Source organism: Pipistrellus hanaki (genome assembly GCF_964339955.1).
Source record: "Pipistrellus hanaki genome assembly, chromosome: 15".
Taxonomy (NCBI): domain Eukaryota; kingdom Metazoa; phylum Chordata; class Mammalia; order Chiroptera; family Vespertilionidae; genus Pipistrellus; species Pipistrellus hanaki.
This window is the reverse complement of record NC_140517.1, coordinates 35751817-35769152: the sequence shown is the minus strand read 5'-3', so window position 1 is coordinate 35769152 and position 17336 is coordinate 35751817. Positions and strand designations below refer to the sequence as shown.

The 17336-nt window shown below is 39.3% G+C and overlaps 1 protein-coding gene across 4 annotated transcripts in view; it reads left to right on the top strand.

Annotated features, from left to right (window-relative positions):
• Positions 1-17336, top strand: part of ZNF527 (zinc finger protein 527) — an 83381-nt gene that overhangs the window by 1843 nt on the left and 64202 nt on the right. Inside the window, exon 2 of one of the 4 annotated variants that reach the window (XM_084860841.1) lies at positions 17030-17146. The exons of 2 other annotated variants lie outside the window; for them this stretch is intronic. In XM_084860841.1, coding sequence (XP_084716967.1) covers positions 17083-17146 — 64 coding nt within the window. In that variant the 5' untranslated portion in view covers positions 17030-17082. Of the gene's footprint in view, positions 1-17029; positions 17157-17336 lie in introns of all 4 variants that reach the window. One more of the 4 variants, XM_084860840.1, reaches the window with a different exon arrangement.

Here is a 17336-nt window from a genome sequence, read left to right as displayed (position 1 = left end):
ATTTATTTATTCACTTATCAAATATGTTTTGAGAATGTAACAATGATTTTTGCATTATTGCAGCACTAGAGATATACCAGTGGACCCCCAAAAAAATCCTAGCCCTTTTAGATCTACACCACTGATTGGCAAGATAACTGTAAGTAGGGAAAAAATAAGTACTATGTTAGAGCGTGTTAAAATCTAAGAAGAAAAAGAAATCAAAATAAGGAAAAAAGACTGGAAGTCCCTCTGATATGGTGACAACTGAGCACAGATAGGAATGAAAAAAGGGAGTGAGACATATCCAGGCAATAGGAAAAGCAAATGCAACAAGCAGCCTTGAAGAAAGATTGTACACAGTGTTTGAGGAACTATAAGGAAACATGTGTACCTAGAGTAGAGTAAGCAAAGGGGGAAATAAGGTCTAAGGGCTAGCCACAGCTAGATCATACTTCTTTGTTAGCCATAGGATTTTAGATTTTAGTGAATTCAGGCTAAATGTTATTATCATTCAGAACTTCAGGGATTAATATCAGTTTTGGCCTTTTTCTCAGATCTTGGAAGTGAGTAGGGCTGGGTTGTGGGAACCACAACACAGGCAATAGTTCTATCATTGTAGTCTAAAATCAGCACCATAGGGATGGTCTGCCATTTTTCTTCCTTAACATTTCCTTTTTTAGGACTTTGTTCTCCAAAAGAGAAAATTGAAGAAGGAATGAAGACTGGCTGTTGGATTGTTTGAATCCCAGGTTGAGATTTTCACTTTGTTTCCAGAAATGCTACCTCATTTTTTTTTAAATTAATTAATTAATTAAATTTTTTTTTACCATTTTAAAAAATTAAACTATTATCTGTGTACATATCTTACCATTGCACCCCTCCCATACATGCCTTCCCCCCCAGAGTTTTGTGTCCATTAGTTGTACTTATATGCATGTATACAAGTCCTTCAGTTGATCTCTTATCTCCCCCAGATCTCCCTCCCCTCCCCGCTGTAATTTGACAGTCTGCTTGTTGCTTTTTGTCTCTATATCTATCTTTTGGTTCATCAGTTTATAATGTTCTTTATTATTCATAAATCAGTGAGGTCATGTGGTGTTTCTCTTTCATTGACTGGCTTATTTCACTCAGCATGATGTTCTCCAATTCCATCCAGGTTGCTGCAAATGATGAGAATGCGTTCTTTTTTATGGCAACATAATATTCCATTATGTAGATGTACCATAGATTTTTGATCCAATCATCTGCTGATGGGCACCTAGGCTGTTTCCAAATCTTGGCTATTGTAAATTGTGCTGCTATGAACATAGTGGTGCATATATCCTTTCTAATTGGTGTTTTTAGTTTCTTGGGATTATTCCAAGGAGTGGGATTACTGGGTCAAATGGGAGTTCCATTTTCAGTTTTTTGAGGAAGCTCCATACTGTTCTCCACAGTGGTTGCACCAGTCTGCATTCCCACCAGCAGTACACAAGGGTTCCTTTTTCTCCACAACCTCGCCAACACTTGTGGTTTGTTGATTTGTTGATGTTGGCCATTCTGACAGGTGTGAGATGGAACCGCATTGTTGTTTTGATTTGCATCTCTCGGATAATTAGTGACTTTGAGCATGTTTTCATGTGCCTCTTGGCCTTCCTTCTGTCTTCTTTTGAAAATATTCTAATTAGGCCCATTGCCCATTTTTTAATTGGCTCATTTATCTTCCTTTATTAAGTTGTATAAGCTGTCCGTAGATGTTGGAGGTTAAACCTTTATCAGTGATAACATTTGCAAATATGTCCTCTCATACAGTGGGGTTTCTTGTTGTTTTGTTGATGGTTTCTTTTGCTGTAAAAAAGCTTTTTATTTTGATGTAGTCTCATTTGTTTATTTTCTCTTTAGCTACCATTGCTTAGGGGCAGTATCGGTGAAGTTCTTTCAGCATATGTCTGAGATTTTGCTGCCTGTGGATGCCTCTAGTATTTTTATGGTTTCTCCTCTTATGTGTAAGTCCTGTATCCATTTTGAGTTTATTTTTGTGTATGGTGTAAGTTGGTGATCTAGTTTCATTCTTTTGCATGTATCTGTCCAATTTTCCCAACACCATTTCTTGAAGAGACTGTCTTGACTCCATTGTATATTCGTGCCTGCTTTGTCAAATATTAATTGAGCATAGTGATTTGGGTTGATATCCGGGTTCTCTATTCTATTCCATTGATCTATATGTCTGTTCTTGTGCCAGTACCAGGCTGTTTTGAGAACAGTGGCTTTGTAATACTGCTTGAAGTCTGGTTTTGAGATCTCTCCTACTTTACTCTTCTTTCTCAGGATTGCTGTCTATTTGGGGTCTTTTATTGTTCCAAATGAACTTTTGGAGAGTTCTTTCTAGGTCAGTGAAATATGCATTGAACCTATAGATTGCTTTGGGAAGTATGGATATTTTGATGATGTTGATTCTACCAATCCATGAACATGGTATGTCCTTCCATCTGTTTACATCTTCCTCTATCTCTTTTTTTCAGTGTCATGTAGTTTTCTGAGTTTAGGTCTTTTACCTCCTTAGTTAAGTTTATTCCTAGGTATCTTAATTTTTTTTGGTGTGATGGTAAATGGGATTGCTTTTTTAGTCTGTTTCCATAATTTCACTATTGGTATATAGAAATGCCATAGATTTCTTGGCGTTAATTTTGTATCCTGCTACATTGCCAAATTCATTTATTAAGTGTCTTAGTTTTTTTGATAGATTCTTTTGGTTTTTTTATGTACAATATCATGTCATCTGCAAATAAGGATAACTTTACATCTTTTCCAATGCATTTTATTTCCTTTTCTTGTCTAATTACAATGGCTAGTACTTACAGTACTATGACAAACAGTAGTGGTGAGAGTGGGAATCTGTGTCTTGTTCCTGTTCTTAAAGGGAATGGTTTTAGTTTTTGACCATTGAGTATGATGTTAGCTGTGGGTTTATCATATTATAGCTTTTATTATGTTGAGGTATGATCCTTGTACTCTCACCTTGCTGAGAGTTTTTATCAGGAAAGGGTGTTGGATTTTACCAAATTCTTTTTCTGCATCAATTGATATGACTCTATGATTTTTGTCTTTCAATTTGTTTACGTGATGTATCACGTTTATTGATTTGTGGATATTGTACCATCCTTGCATTCCCAGAATAAATCCTCTTGGACATGGTGTATGATCTTTCTGATGTTCTGCTGGAGCTGATTTGCTAGAATTTTGTTGAGGATTTTGGCATCTATGTTCATGAGGGATATTGGCCTGGAATTCTCTTTCATTCAGTTGTCTTTATCTGGTTTTGGTATTAGGGTGATGCTTGCTTCATAGAAGGAGTTTGAAAGTGTTTCTTTCTCTAGAATTTTTTGGAATAGTCTGAGGAGGATAGGTTTTAGTTCTTCTTTGAATGTTTGGTAAAACTCTCCTGTAAAGCCATCTGGCCCTGGGCTTTTGTTTGCTGGAATATTTTTGATGACTGTTTCAATTTCTTCCCAAGTTACTTTTCTACTGAGATTTTTAGATTCTTCCTGATTGAGTTTTGGAAGGTTGTATTTTTCTAGGAATGTGTCCATTTCCTCCAGGTTTTCCAGTTTGTTGGAATGGAGTTGTTCATACTATTTTGTAACAATCCTTTGTATTTTAGCGGGGTCTGTTGTTATTTTACCTCTTTCATTTCTGATTTTGTTTATTTGAGTCCTCTCTCTTTGTTTCTTTGTTAGCCTAGCTAGAGGTTCTTCAATCTTGTTTATCCTTTCAAAGAACCAGTTCTTAGTTTTGTTGATCTTATTTATTGTTTCTTTGGTCTCTATGTCGTTTATCTCCACTCTGATTTTTTTATTTCCATCCTTCTGCTTACACTGGGCTTTTCTTGTTGCTCTTTTTCTAACTCTTTAAGTTGTAGAGTTAGATAATTTGTTACCATTTTTTCCTGTTTTTTGCAATAGGCTTGTAGAGATATGAACTTTCCTCTCAAAACTGCTTTTGCTGTGTCCCATAGATTTTGGATAGTTGTGTTTTCAGTGTCATTTGTTTCCAGGATGTTTTTAATTTCTTCCTTGATTTTTCTGGTAGCCCAGTCCTTGTTTAATAGCAGGCTATTCAGTCTCCATGTGTTTGATTCCTTTGGATTATTTTTATTGTACTTAATTTCCAGTTTTATGCCACTACGATCTGAGAAGATGCATGATATGATTTCTATCTTCTTGAATTTGAAGAGACTTTGCCCATGTCCTAACATGTGGCCTATCTTTGAAAATGACCCATGTGCACTTGAGAAGAATGTATATTCTGTGGCTTTGGGGTGGAATGTTCTGAAGATGTCGATTAATTCCATCTGGTCTAGTGAGTCATTTAGGATTAATATTTCTTTGTTGATGTTTTCTTTCTTTCTTTCTTTCTTTCTTTCTTTCTTTCTTTCTTTCTTTTTCTTTCTTTCTTTCTTTCTTTTTTTAATAAGTCTTTATTTTTCAGATTGTTACAAATGTTCCTCTCCCCCCCCCAATTGCTCCCCTCCACCAGGTTCCCCCACCACCCTCTGCCCTTTCCCCACCCCCCATTGTCCTCATCCATGGGTGCACAGTTTTTGTTCAGTCTCTTCCCGCACCAACCACTCCCCTTTTCTCCAAGAATCGTCAGTCCACTCCCCTTCCATACCTCTGATTCTATTATATTTACCACTTAATATTGTTCATCAGACTTTTTAATTCCCTTGGTTTTTAGTTTCACTTGTTGATAGTTACATATTTGTTGATCATAATTTTTATCTTTATCTTCTTCTTCTTCCTAAAGAACCCCCTTTAGCAATTCATATAATTCTGGTTTGGTGGTCATGAACTCCTTTAGCTTTTTTTTGTGAAGCTCTTTATATGGCCTTTGATTCTGAGTGATAGTTTTGCTGGGTAGAGTATTTTTAACTGTAGGTTCTTGCTATTCATCACTTTGAATATTTCTTGCCAATCCAGTCAGGCCTGCATGGTTTCTGTTGAGAAATCAGCTGACAGTCATATGGTTGCTCCTTTATAGGTAACTACCTGCTTTTCTCTTGCTCCTTTTAATATTCTCTCTTTGTCTTTTGCCCTTGGAATTTTAATTATGATGTGTCTTGGTGTGGTCCTCTTTGGATTCCTTTTGTTTGGGGTTCTTCGAGCTTCCTAGACTTGTAAGTCTATTTCTTTCACCAGGTGGGAGAAGTTTTCTGTCACTATTTTTTCCAATATGCTTTCGGTATCTTGCTCTCTCTCTTCTTCTGGGACCCCCATAATTCTGATGTTGGTTCGCTTGAAATTGTCCCAGAGGTTTCTTACACTATCTTCAACTTTCTGAATTCTCTTATCTTCTTACTTCTGTGGAGGAGTGTCCTCTGGCTCTTTATGTTCCAAATCTTTGACTTGATTCTTGCAGTCTTCCATTCTGTTTTTAGGACTCTGTAGAATATTTTTTATTTCAGACAATGTATTCTTTATTTCTAGTTGATCATATCCTCATAGGTCTCATTTATTTTATCTGCCTTTTCTAGGAAATTATTCAAAAACCTTATAACCGTGGTTTTGAACTCTATATCCATTCGCTTCTTGTCCTCCATTTTTTTTATTTGTGATATGTTCCCTTGTCTTGGCATTTTCATAGCTTCCCTGAGTTCGTTGGGTGGCTTTGTGTGCTAAGGTGTCCTATATGGTTCAGTGGGTCAGCCTCCCAGTTACCTGAGGTGGACAGTCTTGGTGTAGCCCTTTGTGGGCTGTTTGCAGACTTGTTTTTTAGCCTTGCTTATTGTTGGTATCACTGGGAAGCGTTGATCTCCAAGCCAATTGGCTATGAGGATCAGAAGTGTCTCAGCTAGGAGGATTTCTGTATTCCGTTTGGATGGGGCAGAGTCTTGGGGTGGCACAGACAATCTTTGGTGAATCCCGCAAGATTGGTTGTAGGTGCGCACACCTCTTTGGTATAGGCGCATACAAGCTTTGGATTCCTGTCTGTCCCTCCCTAGGAGAGTCCTATTCGAGGCAAACGAGAAAGCTAGACACTGGAAGGGCTTCTGTGCTCCGCTTGGATGGGGAGAGTCTTGGGGTGGTGCAGACAAGCTTTGGTCAGCCCCTCCCTACGAGGGTCTGGTTTCTGAGTCCTTCAGTAATGGCTGCTGGCTTCACACACCTCCGAGAGATCTCTGCCCACTGCCTGACAGTCTGGCCTTTCCCTGTTGGGACCATCTATCAGAGCAATAGGGTGGTTCTGTTTTTCTCCCAAACAAGAAAGCTAGCCACGCATTAGCTGTCCGCCCTCTTTGCGCGCAGGGAGTAAGCCAGTAGCGAACTCAGCCAGCCCTCTCCACACTCCACAAGCAAGCCAGCAGAGAAGTCGGGCGGCTGCCTTTTTGCGCACACAGTTCGCTGCACTGTCACAGTTCCTGAGGTTCAGCGCACCTTCTCTTTCCTTCCCAGATGGTAGAGCCTCCTCTCAGCCAGCTGTCCAGTGCTTCAGGTCAATGTTTCCCCTGTTTTCCAGTTCTAAATTCAAAATTGTTGTGGTAGGCTGCATTCAAGATGTTGCCATCTTGGTTTCTCCTCTTTGCTGATTTTTTGTTTAGATGATTTTTCCAATGGTGACAGTGAGGTATTAAAATCTCCTACTATGATTGTATTGCTATTAATCTCTCCTTTAATGTCTTCCAGCAGTTTTTTTTTTTTTTTTAATGTATTTTGGTGCTCCCGTATTGGATGCATATATGTTTACCAGGGTTATTTCTTCTTGTTGTATTGCTCCCTTTAGTGGCCTTCATTATCTCTTGTTATGTTCTTCACTTTGAGATCTAATTTGTCAGATATAAGTATTGCTACCCCAGCTTTTTTTTTTTCATTTCCATTCGCCTGGAAAACCTTTTTCCATCCCTTCATCCTCAGTCTGTGTGCATCTTTTTTTCTGAAGTGGGTTTCTTGTAGACAACAGATATATGGGTCTTGTTTTCTTTTTCAATTTGTTACCCTATGTCTTTTGATTGGAGCATTTAATCCATTTACATTTAAAGTTATTATTGATAGGTACTTATTTGATGCCATTTTTATTTTATACCCCTGTGTTCATTCTTCTCTTCCTATTTCTTTATTTTTACAATAGACCCTTTAGCATTCCTTTAGTCTTTTTTTTTTTTTTTTGCCTGTGAAGCTCCTGATTTCACATTCAATTTTGATTGATAGCCTTTCTGGGTACAGTATTCTTGAATTCAGACCCTTCCTTTGCATGACTTTGTATATTTCATCCCATTCCCTTCTGGCCTGATGAGTTTCTGTTGAGAAATCAGTTGCTAGTCTGATGGGGGTTCCTTTGTATGTAACTTTCTGTCTCTCTCTGGCTGCTTTTAAGATTCTTACTTTGTCGTTGGTGTTTGCCAATTTAATTATAATGTGCCTTGGCATTGGTCTTTTGGGATTCATTTTGCTTGGGACTCTGTGAGTTTCTTGTATTTGTGTGGGGTTTTTGTTCTCTATCTCAGGAAAGTTTTCTGTCATTATTTCTTCAAACAAATTTTCTATGCCTTCCTCAGTTTCCCTTCCGTCTGGAACCCCTATTATTCTAATATTGTTTTTTATTGTCCCAAAGTTCCCTTAGGCTCTCCTTCTGCTTTTTAATTTTTTTCTCCCAGAAGCTGTTCTTATTCGGTATTTTTTTCCATCTTGTCTTCTAGCTCACTGATGCGGTCTTCTGCTTCTTCTAGTCTACTCTTGATACTTTCTATTTAGTTCTTTACAGTAGCGATTTCATTTTTCATTTCCACTTGGTTCTTCTTCATCTCCTCTTGGTTCTTACTCGTATTGTCAAATTTGTTTTCCATTCTTTGTAGCCATCATATGATCATTATTCTGAATTCTTGCTCTGGTAGATTGCTTGCCTCTAACTCATTTACTTCCATTTCTGGTTATGCCTGCTTTTCTTTCATGTGTGGGCTGTTTCTTTGTTGCCCCATGATCTTTCTTTTCAGGATGTCTGGTTATGTACTTCTCTTTTTCCTGCGTTTATTTAAAGGCACAAAATACGACACAACCAGGTACAACACACAGGGCACTGAACAGAAATGGATTTGCGATATTAATAACCTCCAATAAAGATGACCATTAGAGAAAGGCATATGAGGCGGTAGGAGAGATAGAAGAGAAAAAAAAGAAGAAAAAAAACAGGAAAAAAGGGAGTGGCAAAATGTAATTGGGAGTAGAGGAGAAAAAAAAGAAGAGAGAAACTAGAAGGATACTAAGAGAGAAATGAGGAACTAACTATGCATATGGGAAGGAAACTCCAATGTAACAATTCTTAATCACAGTGAATGCTAGCAACAGGTATCTGGAGATTAATGCAATTTACAATACTAACTAATATCAAGTGGGGAAAGGGAAAGCAGAAGTCATAACTAACTAAAACACAGCTAACAAAAGCATACAATCAAACAAAAATAATAAGCAAAACAATCTTACAAAAAAGCAAAAAACTTCGATATAGTTAACATTCAACATACAACATCAAGGGGATAGAGAAAAAGGCTGTTTGTTTTGTTTTTTAAGACAGTGGAAAGGGAGGTGTGTATGGGCTTGGAGCAGGCAGTTGCAAATTATATATACACAAGTAGGTTGAAATTTTAGGAGGTGGTAAACAGAAAGAATAGGGAAAATCTAGAGCAGGAAAGGGTTAAGATAAACAGGACACCATAGAAGATAAGGTTAGGAAGAGAGTGCTAGCATAAAAGTAGGATTAAGATAGAATAAATCATTGGTGAAGGAAAGGTAAAAATAGACTGTAGAACACTAATCCTGAAGTAAAATATAGAGCAAATAATATGACACTTAAAAAATAAATAAAGTAAGATAAAAAAGTAAAATAGTAGTAATAATAATGCTGATTACAAATAAAAATGTATTAATTATAAAAATAAAATCAAGTGAGGAAAAAAGAAAAAAATAATTTCTTGAGTAAATGTTGCAAATATTGAAAATAAAAAACAAAAATTAAAAAATTAAAAAATATAAATAATGAAATTTGTAGTAGTGAAGGTCATTCACTTCCTCTATTGTTCTGTTTGGCACAACTGTTTCCCAGACTGGACAGTATTGCAGTTCCTTGAGTTTCACTGCTCCTCAGTGTTGTAATCCGGTCCTGATATTTTAAGCAGGTCTTGCTTTGATTTTTTATTACATTAGGGTAAATTTGTGATTTAGCCTCTGGGCGGCAGTGTTTCTGGGTTAACTTCCAGGGCTCTAAAGCCTCTCTAGTTTTTTTTTTTTTTTTCCTTCTCTGTGACATTGATCTGTGGAGGGGGTAGGGGGCAAGTCCGAGCCAACTGCACTCCCCTGTAATTCTCCGGATATGCCTCCGAGTCAGATCAAAACATGTTGCTCTTTAGATATCTCCCCTATTAGGAGCCCCGTCCACATTCACGGGTGACACCAGCCCAATAGCCAGGGGCTTTTCCTTATAAATACTGCTGCAGTCCTCCAGCTTCCGCGCCAGGAGTGCGAGGGCTTTTGTCTTCTGCTGCAGGGACTTACCCTATCTCTGCGAAATCTGACCTTTTCACTGTGTGTTGGAGCGCTCCTTTGAGTCTAAGTGTTCACGCTGCCTGGGACCAGCGTTCTGGGGCTCACAGTTGCTCTGCGGTCAGTCACTACTGCTGTGGGTGTTCAGGCCTCTGACAAGATCCACTCTTCCTTTAAAGATGGCGAGATTTCCCCATCCAAGCCCGTAGATAGCTCTGGGAGGGGACTCAGCCCTGCCGTGGGTGCTTCCCTGTCAGGGGCACCCTGATCAGCAGCCCCCCACCTTCTCCTGGAGTTCGCCTGTCTCTTAGCTTGCTAATGAACTCTCCCAGTGTGACCCTCAGCTGCTCTCTCTTTCTGTTTCAGGACAAGGCTCAGAACCCGTCCATCTAGTCTTCCGCCATTTTGTCTCTCCCGCTACCTCATTTTTTAGGACTTTGGAGTACAGAGAGAGTCACAGATAGCCTCGATAGTCCTCTCTCCACCATCCTATCTAATAAAGAGGGAATGTGCAAATTGACTATCGCGCTGTCACAAAGATGACAGCGCCCCTAGCCACAAGATGGCAGTGCCCAGTACATTCAGCCCCACCGGAGTACCACAGTTCTTTAAACTTAGCTGTGGCTGAGGGGTTGGGAGGTGGCAGATGCATGGTGTGGCCAGGCTAAAGCTCAGCCCTGCTGGTCACCCAGGGTTGGCCCAAGGTGCAGGCAAGCCTTGGATGGTGGTTGCCCAGCTGCCTAGGGTTGCCAGAGGCTCAAATAACAAGGGCTGGCCAAGGTTTGCACTGCTGGCAGTGGCAACAACAGAGGTGTGTTAGGGGCGTCACCTTCCCCTGATCACCGGGTCTCCACCTGCCCATGAGGGCTCCAGGGCATGAGTGGGGAGGGGCTTAGGAGGTTAATGGGGGGATGAGGACACATATGTAATACCTTAATCTATAAAGAAATTTTTAAAAATGAAGAGATAATGCTAAATATACATTATGCATTATAGCAAGGGATTGGAGTAAGAGGGATTGGCTACTAAGAAATAAAGAGAATGCTAAAGAAAACAGAAACAGCAGATAGAAGGAGCAGTCGCTAATCCTAAGGTCTAAGATACAGAACTCGATGACATCCCAGGATCCTGATCTCACAGGAAAACCCTTGGCCTTGATTCATTAAAGGGCAAAGGAGTCTCTATGGTGCTGCACTTGTGGAACCTGCTGGAATCCACCCTCTGGAACTTACCAGAAGTCAGTTCTCCAGGGCGCTAGAGAAAACAGTTCACAAAGAACTATCTCGGGGGCCTGGAGAAGCTGCCTGCCCTGGGGAACCATGTCTGGAAGTTAGAAGCAAAGCCATTTCTTCTTGCAGCATCTCTCTGGCTCCCTCTACTGGAAAAAGTTAACATTACGTCAGTCCCTAAAGGAAAAAGATTGAAAGGGCCAAACTCCAATTTAGCAACTTGCAACTGTGAGGCCATAAATTGATAACTGGCACACCATATTGCTGGAAACCAAGAGCAACAGTAATTAAAATAAATGCGAGGAGTCCACCAGAAGGCTGAGTTTGGACTCCCTTTGATATTCACAGGATGAATATTTACATTTTATTACCTATTGCTGACTCAATGGCCTAAAGCAAACTCAACCTAAACCTGATAATCTTACTATTTACTAACTATTACCATTGATATGTCTGTTTGCATTTCTAAAAGGCAATTGTGTATTCTAGTAAATAAAAGCAGCTGGGAAAGGAGACTCAGTGGAACTTGACTACTACAGTTGAGCTTTTCCCTGGTTTCCTCCCATAATCAAATCAGTATTTCTTATCTTGTGTATCAGTTTGTGCATCAGTCCTTTCTCCAAACTTTTGAATCCGAAAGCCACGCTGATCGTGGATTTTCACACCATATGATTCCATTTATGTGAAATTCTAGAAAAGAAAATAGAATCATTTTAGTGACAGAAAGCAGATTGAGGGTTGGAGTTGACGGTGAAGGGGCAACCCTTTTGGAGTGACAGAAATGTCTCTAGTCGCATGTTTGTATAGTTATTAAAACTCAAATGTATACGTTTGAAATGTGTGCATTTTACTGGATATAAATTATGTACCAATAATGGTAATTTCTTTTTTTAAGGTACCCGTTCCCGTAAAGAAAAAAAAAAGAATTGAGTTCCATATATTAAGTTTGAGAGACCTATTGCATATCCAAGTGGAATGTTATTGAGAGTCATTAGTTTATTTATTTATTTATTTATTTTTTATTTTATTTTTTTTTACAGAGAGGAAGGCAGAGGAATAGAGAGTTAGAAACATCAATAAGAGAGAAACATTGATCAGCTGCCTCCTGCACCCCCCCCCCCCCCCCACTGGGTATGTGCCCGCAATCAAGGTACATGCCCTTCACCAGAATTGACTTCAGTCCACAGGCCCCGACACTCTATCCACTGAGCCAAACCGGTTTGGGCAAGAGTCAAATAGTGTATTTAAAGCCATACATAGAATAGGATGAGATTACCTTGAGATTAGGACTATGGTAAATGTAGATAGAAAAGAGGTCAAGGACTGAATTTAGGTCATTCATCATTTAGGCTGACAAGAAAATAAATAAATAAAATAAAAAAAAATAAAAAAAATAAATAAATAAAATAAAAATAAAAAACAAAAAAAACAAACAAACAAAAAAAAGTAATTTTTAGCAGCTTTCTCTATCTGGGGTAACGTTTTGCATATTTGGTATCTTTCTATTTGCTGCCTTTTTAAAACAACTTCTAGCAAACATTCTGAAGAGATGGAATCAGTAAAGGTTAAGGTTCAGAACTGGTTTCACCCGGACTGCATGTTATAGAAGTTATGTGTGCCATTCCTGCAATAAAGGGGCCAGCATAAAAAATAAAAAAAAATAAAAAAGAAAAGAAAAGGAAGAACCAGAAAAAGAGACTGTGCAGGAGTGATGTAGAAGGAGAACTAGAACCAGAACTCCTGGAAGTCAAGAGTAGAAAATTTTCAAGATGATGATCAACTGAGTTACATTATTCTGAGAGAAATTGAGGCAGATGAAGACTGAGAACTGACTGCTGGATTTAGTAACATGGAAGCTGCTGATAGCCTTAAAAGAGCTACTTTATAGAGTGATTTGGACAAAAGCATCATTGCAATAGGTTTAAAAGAGAACAGAGGGCTTAAAAGTGAGAATAGAGACAGACCAAAATAATTTTGGATACATAAGAGGTACAGGCAGGCTCTGGAAGTAGGCTTGAAGCCATTTAAGTGCGAAATTCTGGAAACTCAAATACCCAGAACATGTTTATGAGCTCTGGACAGGTGTGTTCAATAATGTACCCATTAGCCACATGTGACTACTCCAAATTGAGATGTGCCATATAAATATAAAATACATACTAGACTTTGAAGATTGTAAAGCATTAATACTTTCATATTTATACTTTCATATTAAAGGAATTAATACTTTCATATTTATACTTTCATATTAAAGGAATTAATACTTTCATATTAAAGGAATGTAAAGCATTAATACTTTTATATTTATTACAGGTTGAAATGATATTTTAGATATATTGGGTTAAATAAAAATATTACTAAATATTGCATATACCTTTTTAATGTAGCTACTGAAAAAGTTTAAATTACATCTGTGGCTCATGTTGTATTCTGCTGGACATCACTGATCTAAATGTCTTTGGAAGACTTTTGTTGTTATTTTTTTTAATTTTTAACTTTAATTTTTTTCTTTATTGATTAAGGTATTACATATATGTCCTTATCACCCCATTGCCCCTCCCATGCCATCACCCCCCTGGGGTATTACATATATGTCCTTATCACCCCATTGCCCCCCCCCCCCCATGCCATCACCCCCCTGGGGTATTACATATATGTCCTTATCACCCCATCGCCCCCCTGGTGTTTGTGTCCATTGGTTAAGCTTATATGCATGCATACAAGTTCTTTGATGGATCTCTCTAGCTTACTCCCACCCTCCCCTATCTTCCCTCTGAGGTTTGACAGTCTGATCGATGCTTCTCTGTAGAGAGTGGTTAAAGGGTTAATTCTGGGATTGACCTGCTAGCAAAGCTGCAAACAAGTCCCAGCTTAGAGGGCACAGCCCTCTTAGCATAATTAAGCTTGGTCTTGTGACTGCTTCCTAGATCTTTCCTGGAGAGTTAATGGGCTGTGTGGGGTGCAGCAAGTGCTGCCAAAACAAGTGAAAATTACAAGAATATTGTAAATTACCTTGTTTACCTCTGACTATAAAATAAAGCATAGGCTTGCAGTCTGTTTCAGTCACACACAGATGATCCACCTAGACCCATCTTATTCTCTTTGTCTGTCTTTTCTTCATCCTTCGTCGCAGCACACTTCTCTGTCTCTGGGTCTGTTTTTGTTCATCAGTTTATGTTGTTCATTATATTCCACAAATGAGTGAGATCATGTGATATTTATCTCTTCTGACTGGCTTATTTCCCTTAGCATAATGCTGTCCAGTTTCATCTATGCTATTGCAAATGGTAAGAATTCCTTCTTTTTTAATGCAGCGTAGTATTCCATTGTGTATATGTACCACAGTTAAAACTTTTATTATTAAAAAGAGTAGAGAAATGGGACAATAGCCAGAATGATATCATGGAATGAAATTTGTTTGTCTATTTATAGATGGAAAATATTGTATTAGTTTGTATACTGATAGGAATAATTCAGTAGAGTGAGAAAATACTGGTAATACAAGGGAGGTTCTGATATATCCATGATGTTTACAAGGGAGAAAGGAGACAATGTCCTTGTTTAGACAAGAGGAGGGATTGGTCTTATATAGGACGCCTAGAGTTTTATCTGTAGTAACAGAAGGAAGGCAAAATATATGAGTACAGATACAGGTTAGTAAACATATATGTTGGGCTAGAGCAGGGGTCGCCAATTGGTGGTCCATGGACTACTAGTGGTCCATGAGGTCTGAAAGGTTGGTGACTGCTGGTCTAGAGGATGAAGAAGTTCAAAATGAGAACAGGGGAGTACTTGGTGGTGATCAGAGAGACAGATGGTATGAAATAGTTGTCAGGGTGTGAGAGAGTGAATTTATTAAGGAAGTATAGTAGAGTTGCCTAGTGGTGTTTTTGTTGGATCTCTGGTACTATCCTAGAAGCACATTGGATCAACATGTTAATTAATCAGGGTTCTGGTAAGAAAATCAAAGGGGACTATTTACAAGTATATATAAAAACTACAAAGGATGGTGCTATGCCTTGGGGTTTACTGAGTTTAGGCCTGAACCCAGAGAAGGAGATACTTGACAGCCACTGTGGCCTTTGATTGAAGGACAAAAATTAAACAGGGTGGTGTTACAAGGAGGGAGTCAGGGGAAAAAATGCTGAGCCTTGCACCTCCCTCCCATATCTTGCATGTGATTTTTAACTCAACTGAAAATGGTATAGGAAAAAGGAGTCTCTTGGTGTCAGCAATATAGGTTGGCCTTCTGCAACACAAAAGTGTAGAGGGCTACATGAAAGTTACGTTACACTATGTAGTTGTATGTTTTCTTTTCTCTAGCCACATTTATTCATATTTTACTGTGTAGAATAACCATATTTCATATTTTATTATCCTACCTAATAAAAGATCAATATGCAAATTAACCATTACACTGTTCCACCAGCCATTCCCACCAGCCACGCCCCACCACCCAATCAGAGCGAGTATGCAAATAAACCCAACCAAGATGGCTATGGCCACAGAGAGCAGGAGGGAGGCATTTCCCCGGCAACAGAGGAAGCCAAGCTTTCCACATGCCCTGGCCAGCCTAAGCCTCCACTCCAGGCTACAAAGTTTCAATTATAGAAGGTAAACAAATCCAAACAGAAATGGCTGCCACCACTGAGTGAGCAGGAGGCTTGGCTCTGCTCCAGGCTACAAAGTTTCAATTGTAGAAAATAAATATATCCCAGATACTAGGGCCTCTAATTGGGTAGCAAACCACCACAGGCCCCTCGCTCAGGCTGCTCCATGCCCCAAGGGAACCCCCACCCTGATCTGGGACACCCTTCAGGGCAAGCCAACTGGCCCCCACCTGTGCACCAGGTTTCTATCCTATCTAATAAAAGAGTGATATGCAGATTGACCATCACTCCAACACACAATATGGTTGCCCCCATATGGTCAAAGATCCTCCCCCCATGTGGACACAAGATGGCCACCACAATATGGCCAGCAAGGGAGGGTAGTTGGGAGGGACCGGGCCTGCAAGGGAGGGCAGTTGTGGGTGATCAGGCAAGTAGATGAGGGCAGTTGGGAGGCACCAGGCCTACAAGGGAGGGCAGTTGAGAGGGACCAGGTCTGCAAAGGAGGGAAGTTGAAGGCGATAAACCCTGCAGGGGAGGACAGTTAGGGATGACCAGACCAGCAGAGGAGGTAAATTGGGGCAAACAGGCTGGCAGGGGAGCAGTTAGACATCAATCAGGCTGGCATGGGAGTGGTTAGAAGGTGATCAGGCTGACAGGCAGAAGCGGTTAGGGGCAGTTAGGAAGGCAGGCAGGCGAGCAGTTGGGAGCCAGCAGTCCTGGATTGTGAGAGGGATGTCCGACTGCCCGTTTAGGCCTGAGTCCGGTGGGTAGTCAAACATCTCTCGAGGTTGTCCCAGATTGGAGAGGGGCAGGCTGGGCTGATGGACAATCCTCCCCCCTACCCCCGTACATGAATTTTGTGCACTGGATGAGACCATTCAATGCAAAATGGAACTGCCATTTTTAAGCATTGAGTACTTTTCCTTCATATAGATGTAATAAGAATCTTCACTAAGGAGCAAATATTTCTTGAGTATTTACAATGTGACAGGTTTTTTAATAGACACTGGATATACATGAGCTTATAACATGTATCCTTCCACTTATACAGCTTGTTATATCAGTGGTATAGCTTAAATTCTAATTTTTGGACATGTAAGTTTTTTCCGGATTTTTAAGGATAACCATCCAATCTAAATATCTTCACATATGCTTTATTATTTCTTCAAGATACACTCAAGGAAGTTTCTCCTCACATATAAAGTCTAGACCTTCTTTCACTACTCTGAGCCAGGTGATACCCCAGTTTGGGTAATATAAAAGGATTCTCCCTGTAAGAATGTCATGATACTTAGTATACATAACATAAAACTTTGCCTTTATTCATATACTTTTATGTCATAAATTCATGTTTCATGCTATAAGCTATTTTTTTCTGTGTATGTTTCCTTTCTCTTTTGCAAAAATGTTTTATTTTCAAAGTGTGAGTCTGTTTTTGATATGTCCCCCTTTTTCTTAAAACCTGGCATGTATTTGTTCCCCAATAATAATTTTCCTTGGACCAATTAGACCTTTAAACTCTGGCAGAACAACAACTCCTCCTCTTCCTCCTCCTCCTCCTCCTTCTCCTCTTCCTCCTCTTCCTTCTCCTCTTCCTCTTCTTCTTCCTTTTTATTTTTTGGCTATGACTGTATGAGATCACTTGACAAACAATATATATATATATATATATATATATTTTTTTTTTTAATTTCAGGAGTTGGTAACCTTTAGGGATGTGGCTCTAGAATTTTCCCAAGAAGAGTGGGAATGGCTGAACCCATCTCAGAAGGATTTATACAGAGATGTCATGTTGGAGAACTACAGGAATTTGGTATGGCTTGGTAAGGATGTCTCCCCATAACTCAAAACCTCCCCTTTGGAGTGTTTTTGCTTCTCCCATTGGGAATATCTAGTGGTTAGCTGAATTTCTACTTCTGTTCTCAGGGAATGATTTGAAGTAGTTTTTTAGTGTTAAAAATGAGTAACACCCTTTGCTGTAGAATGATGGTTTGGAATAGCAG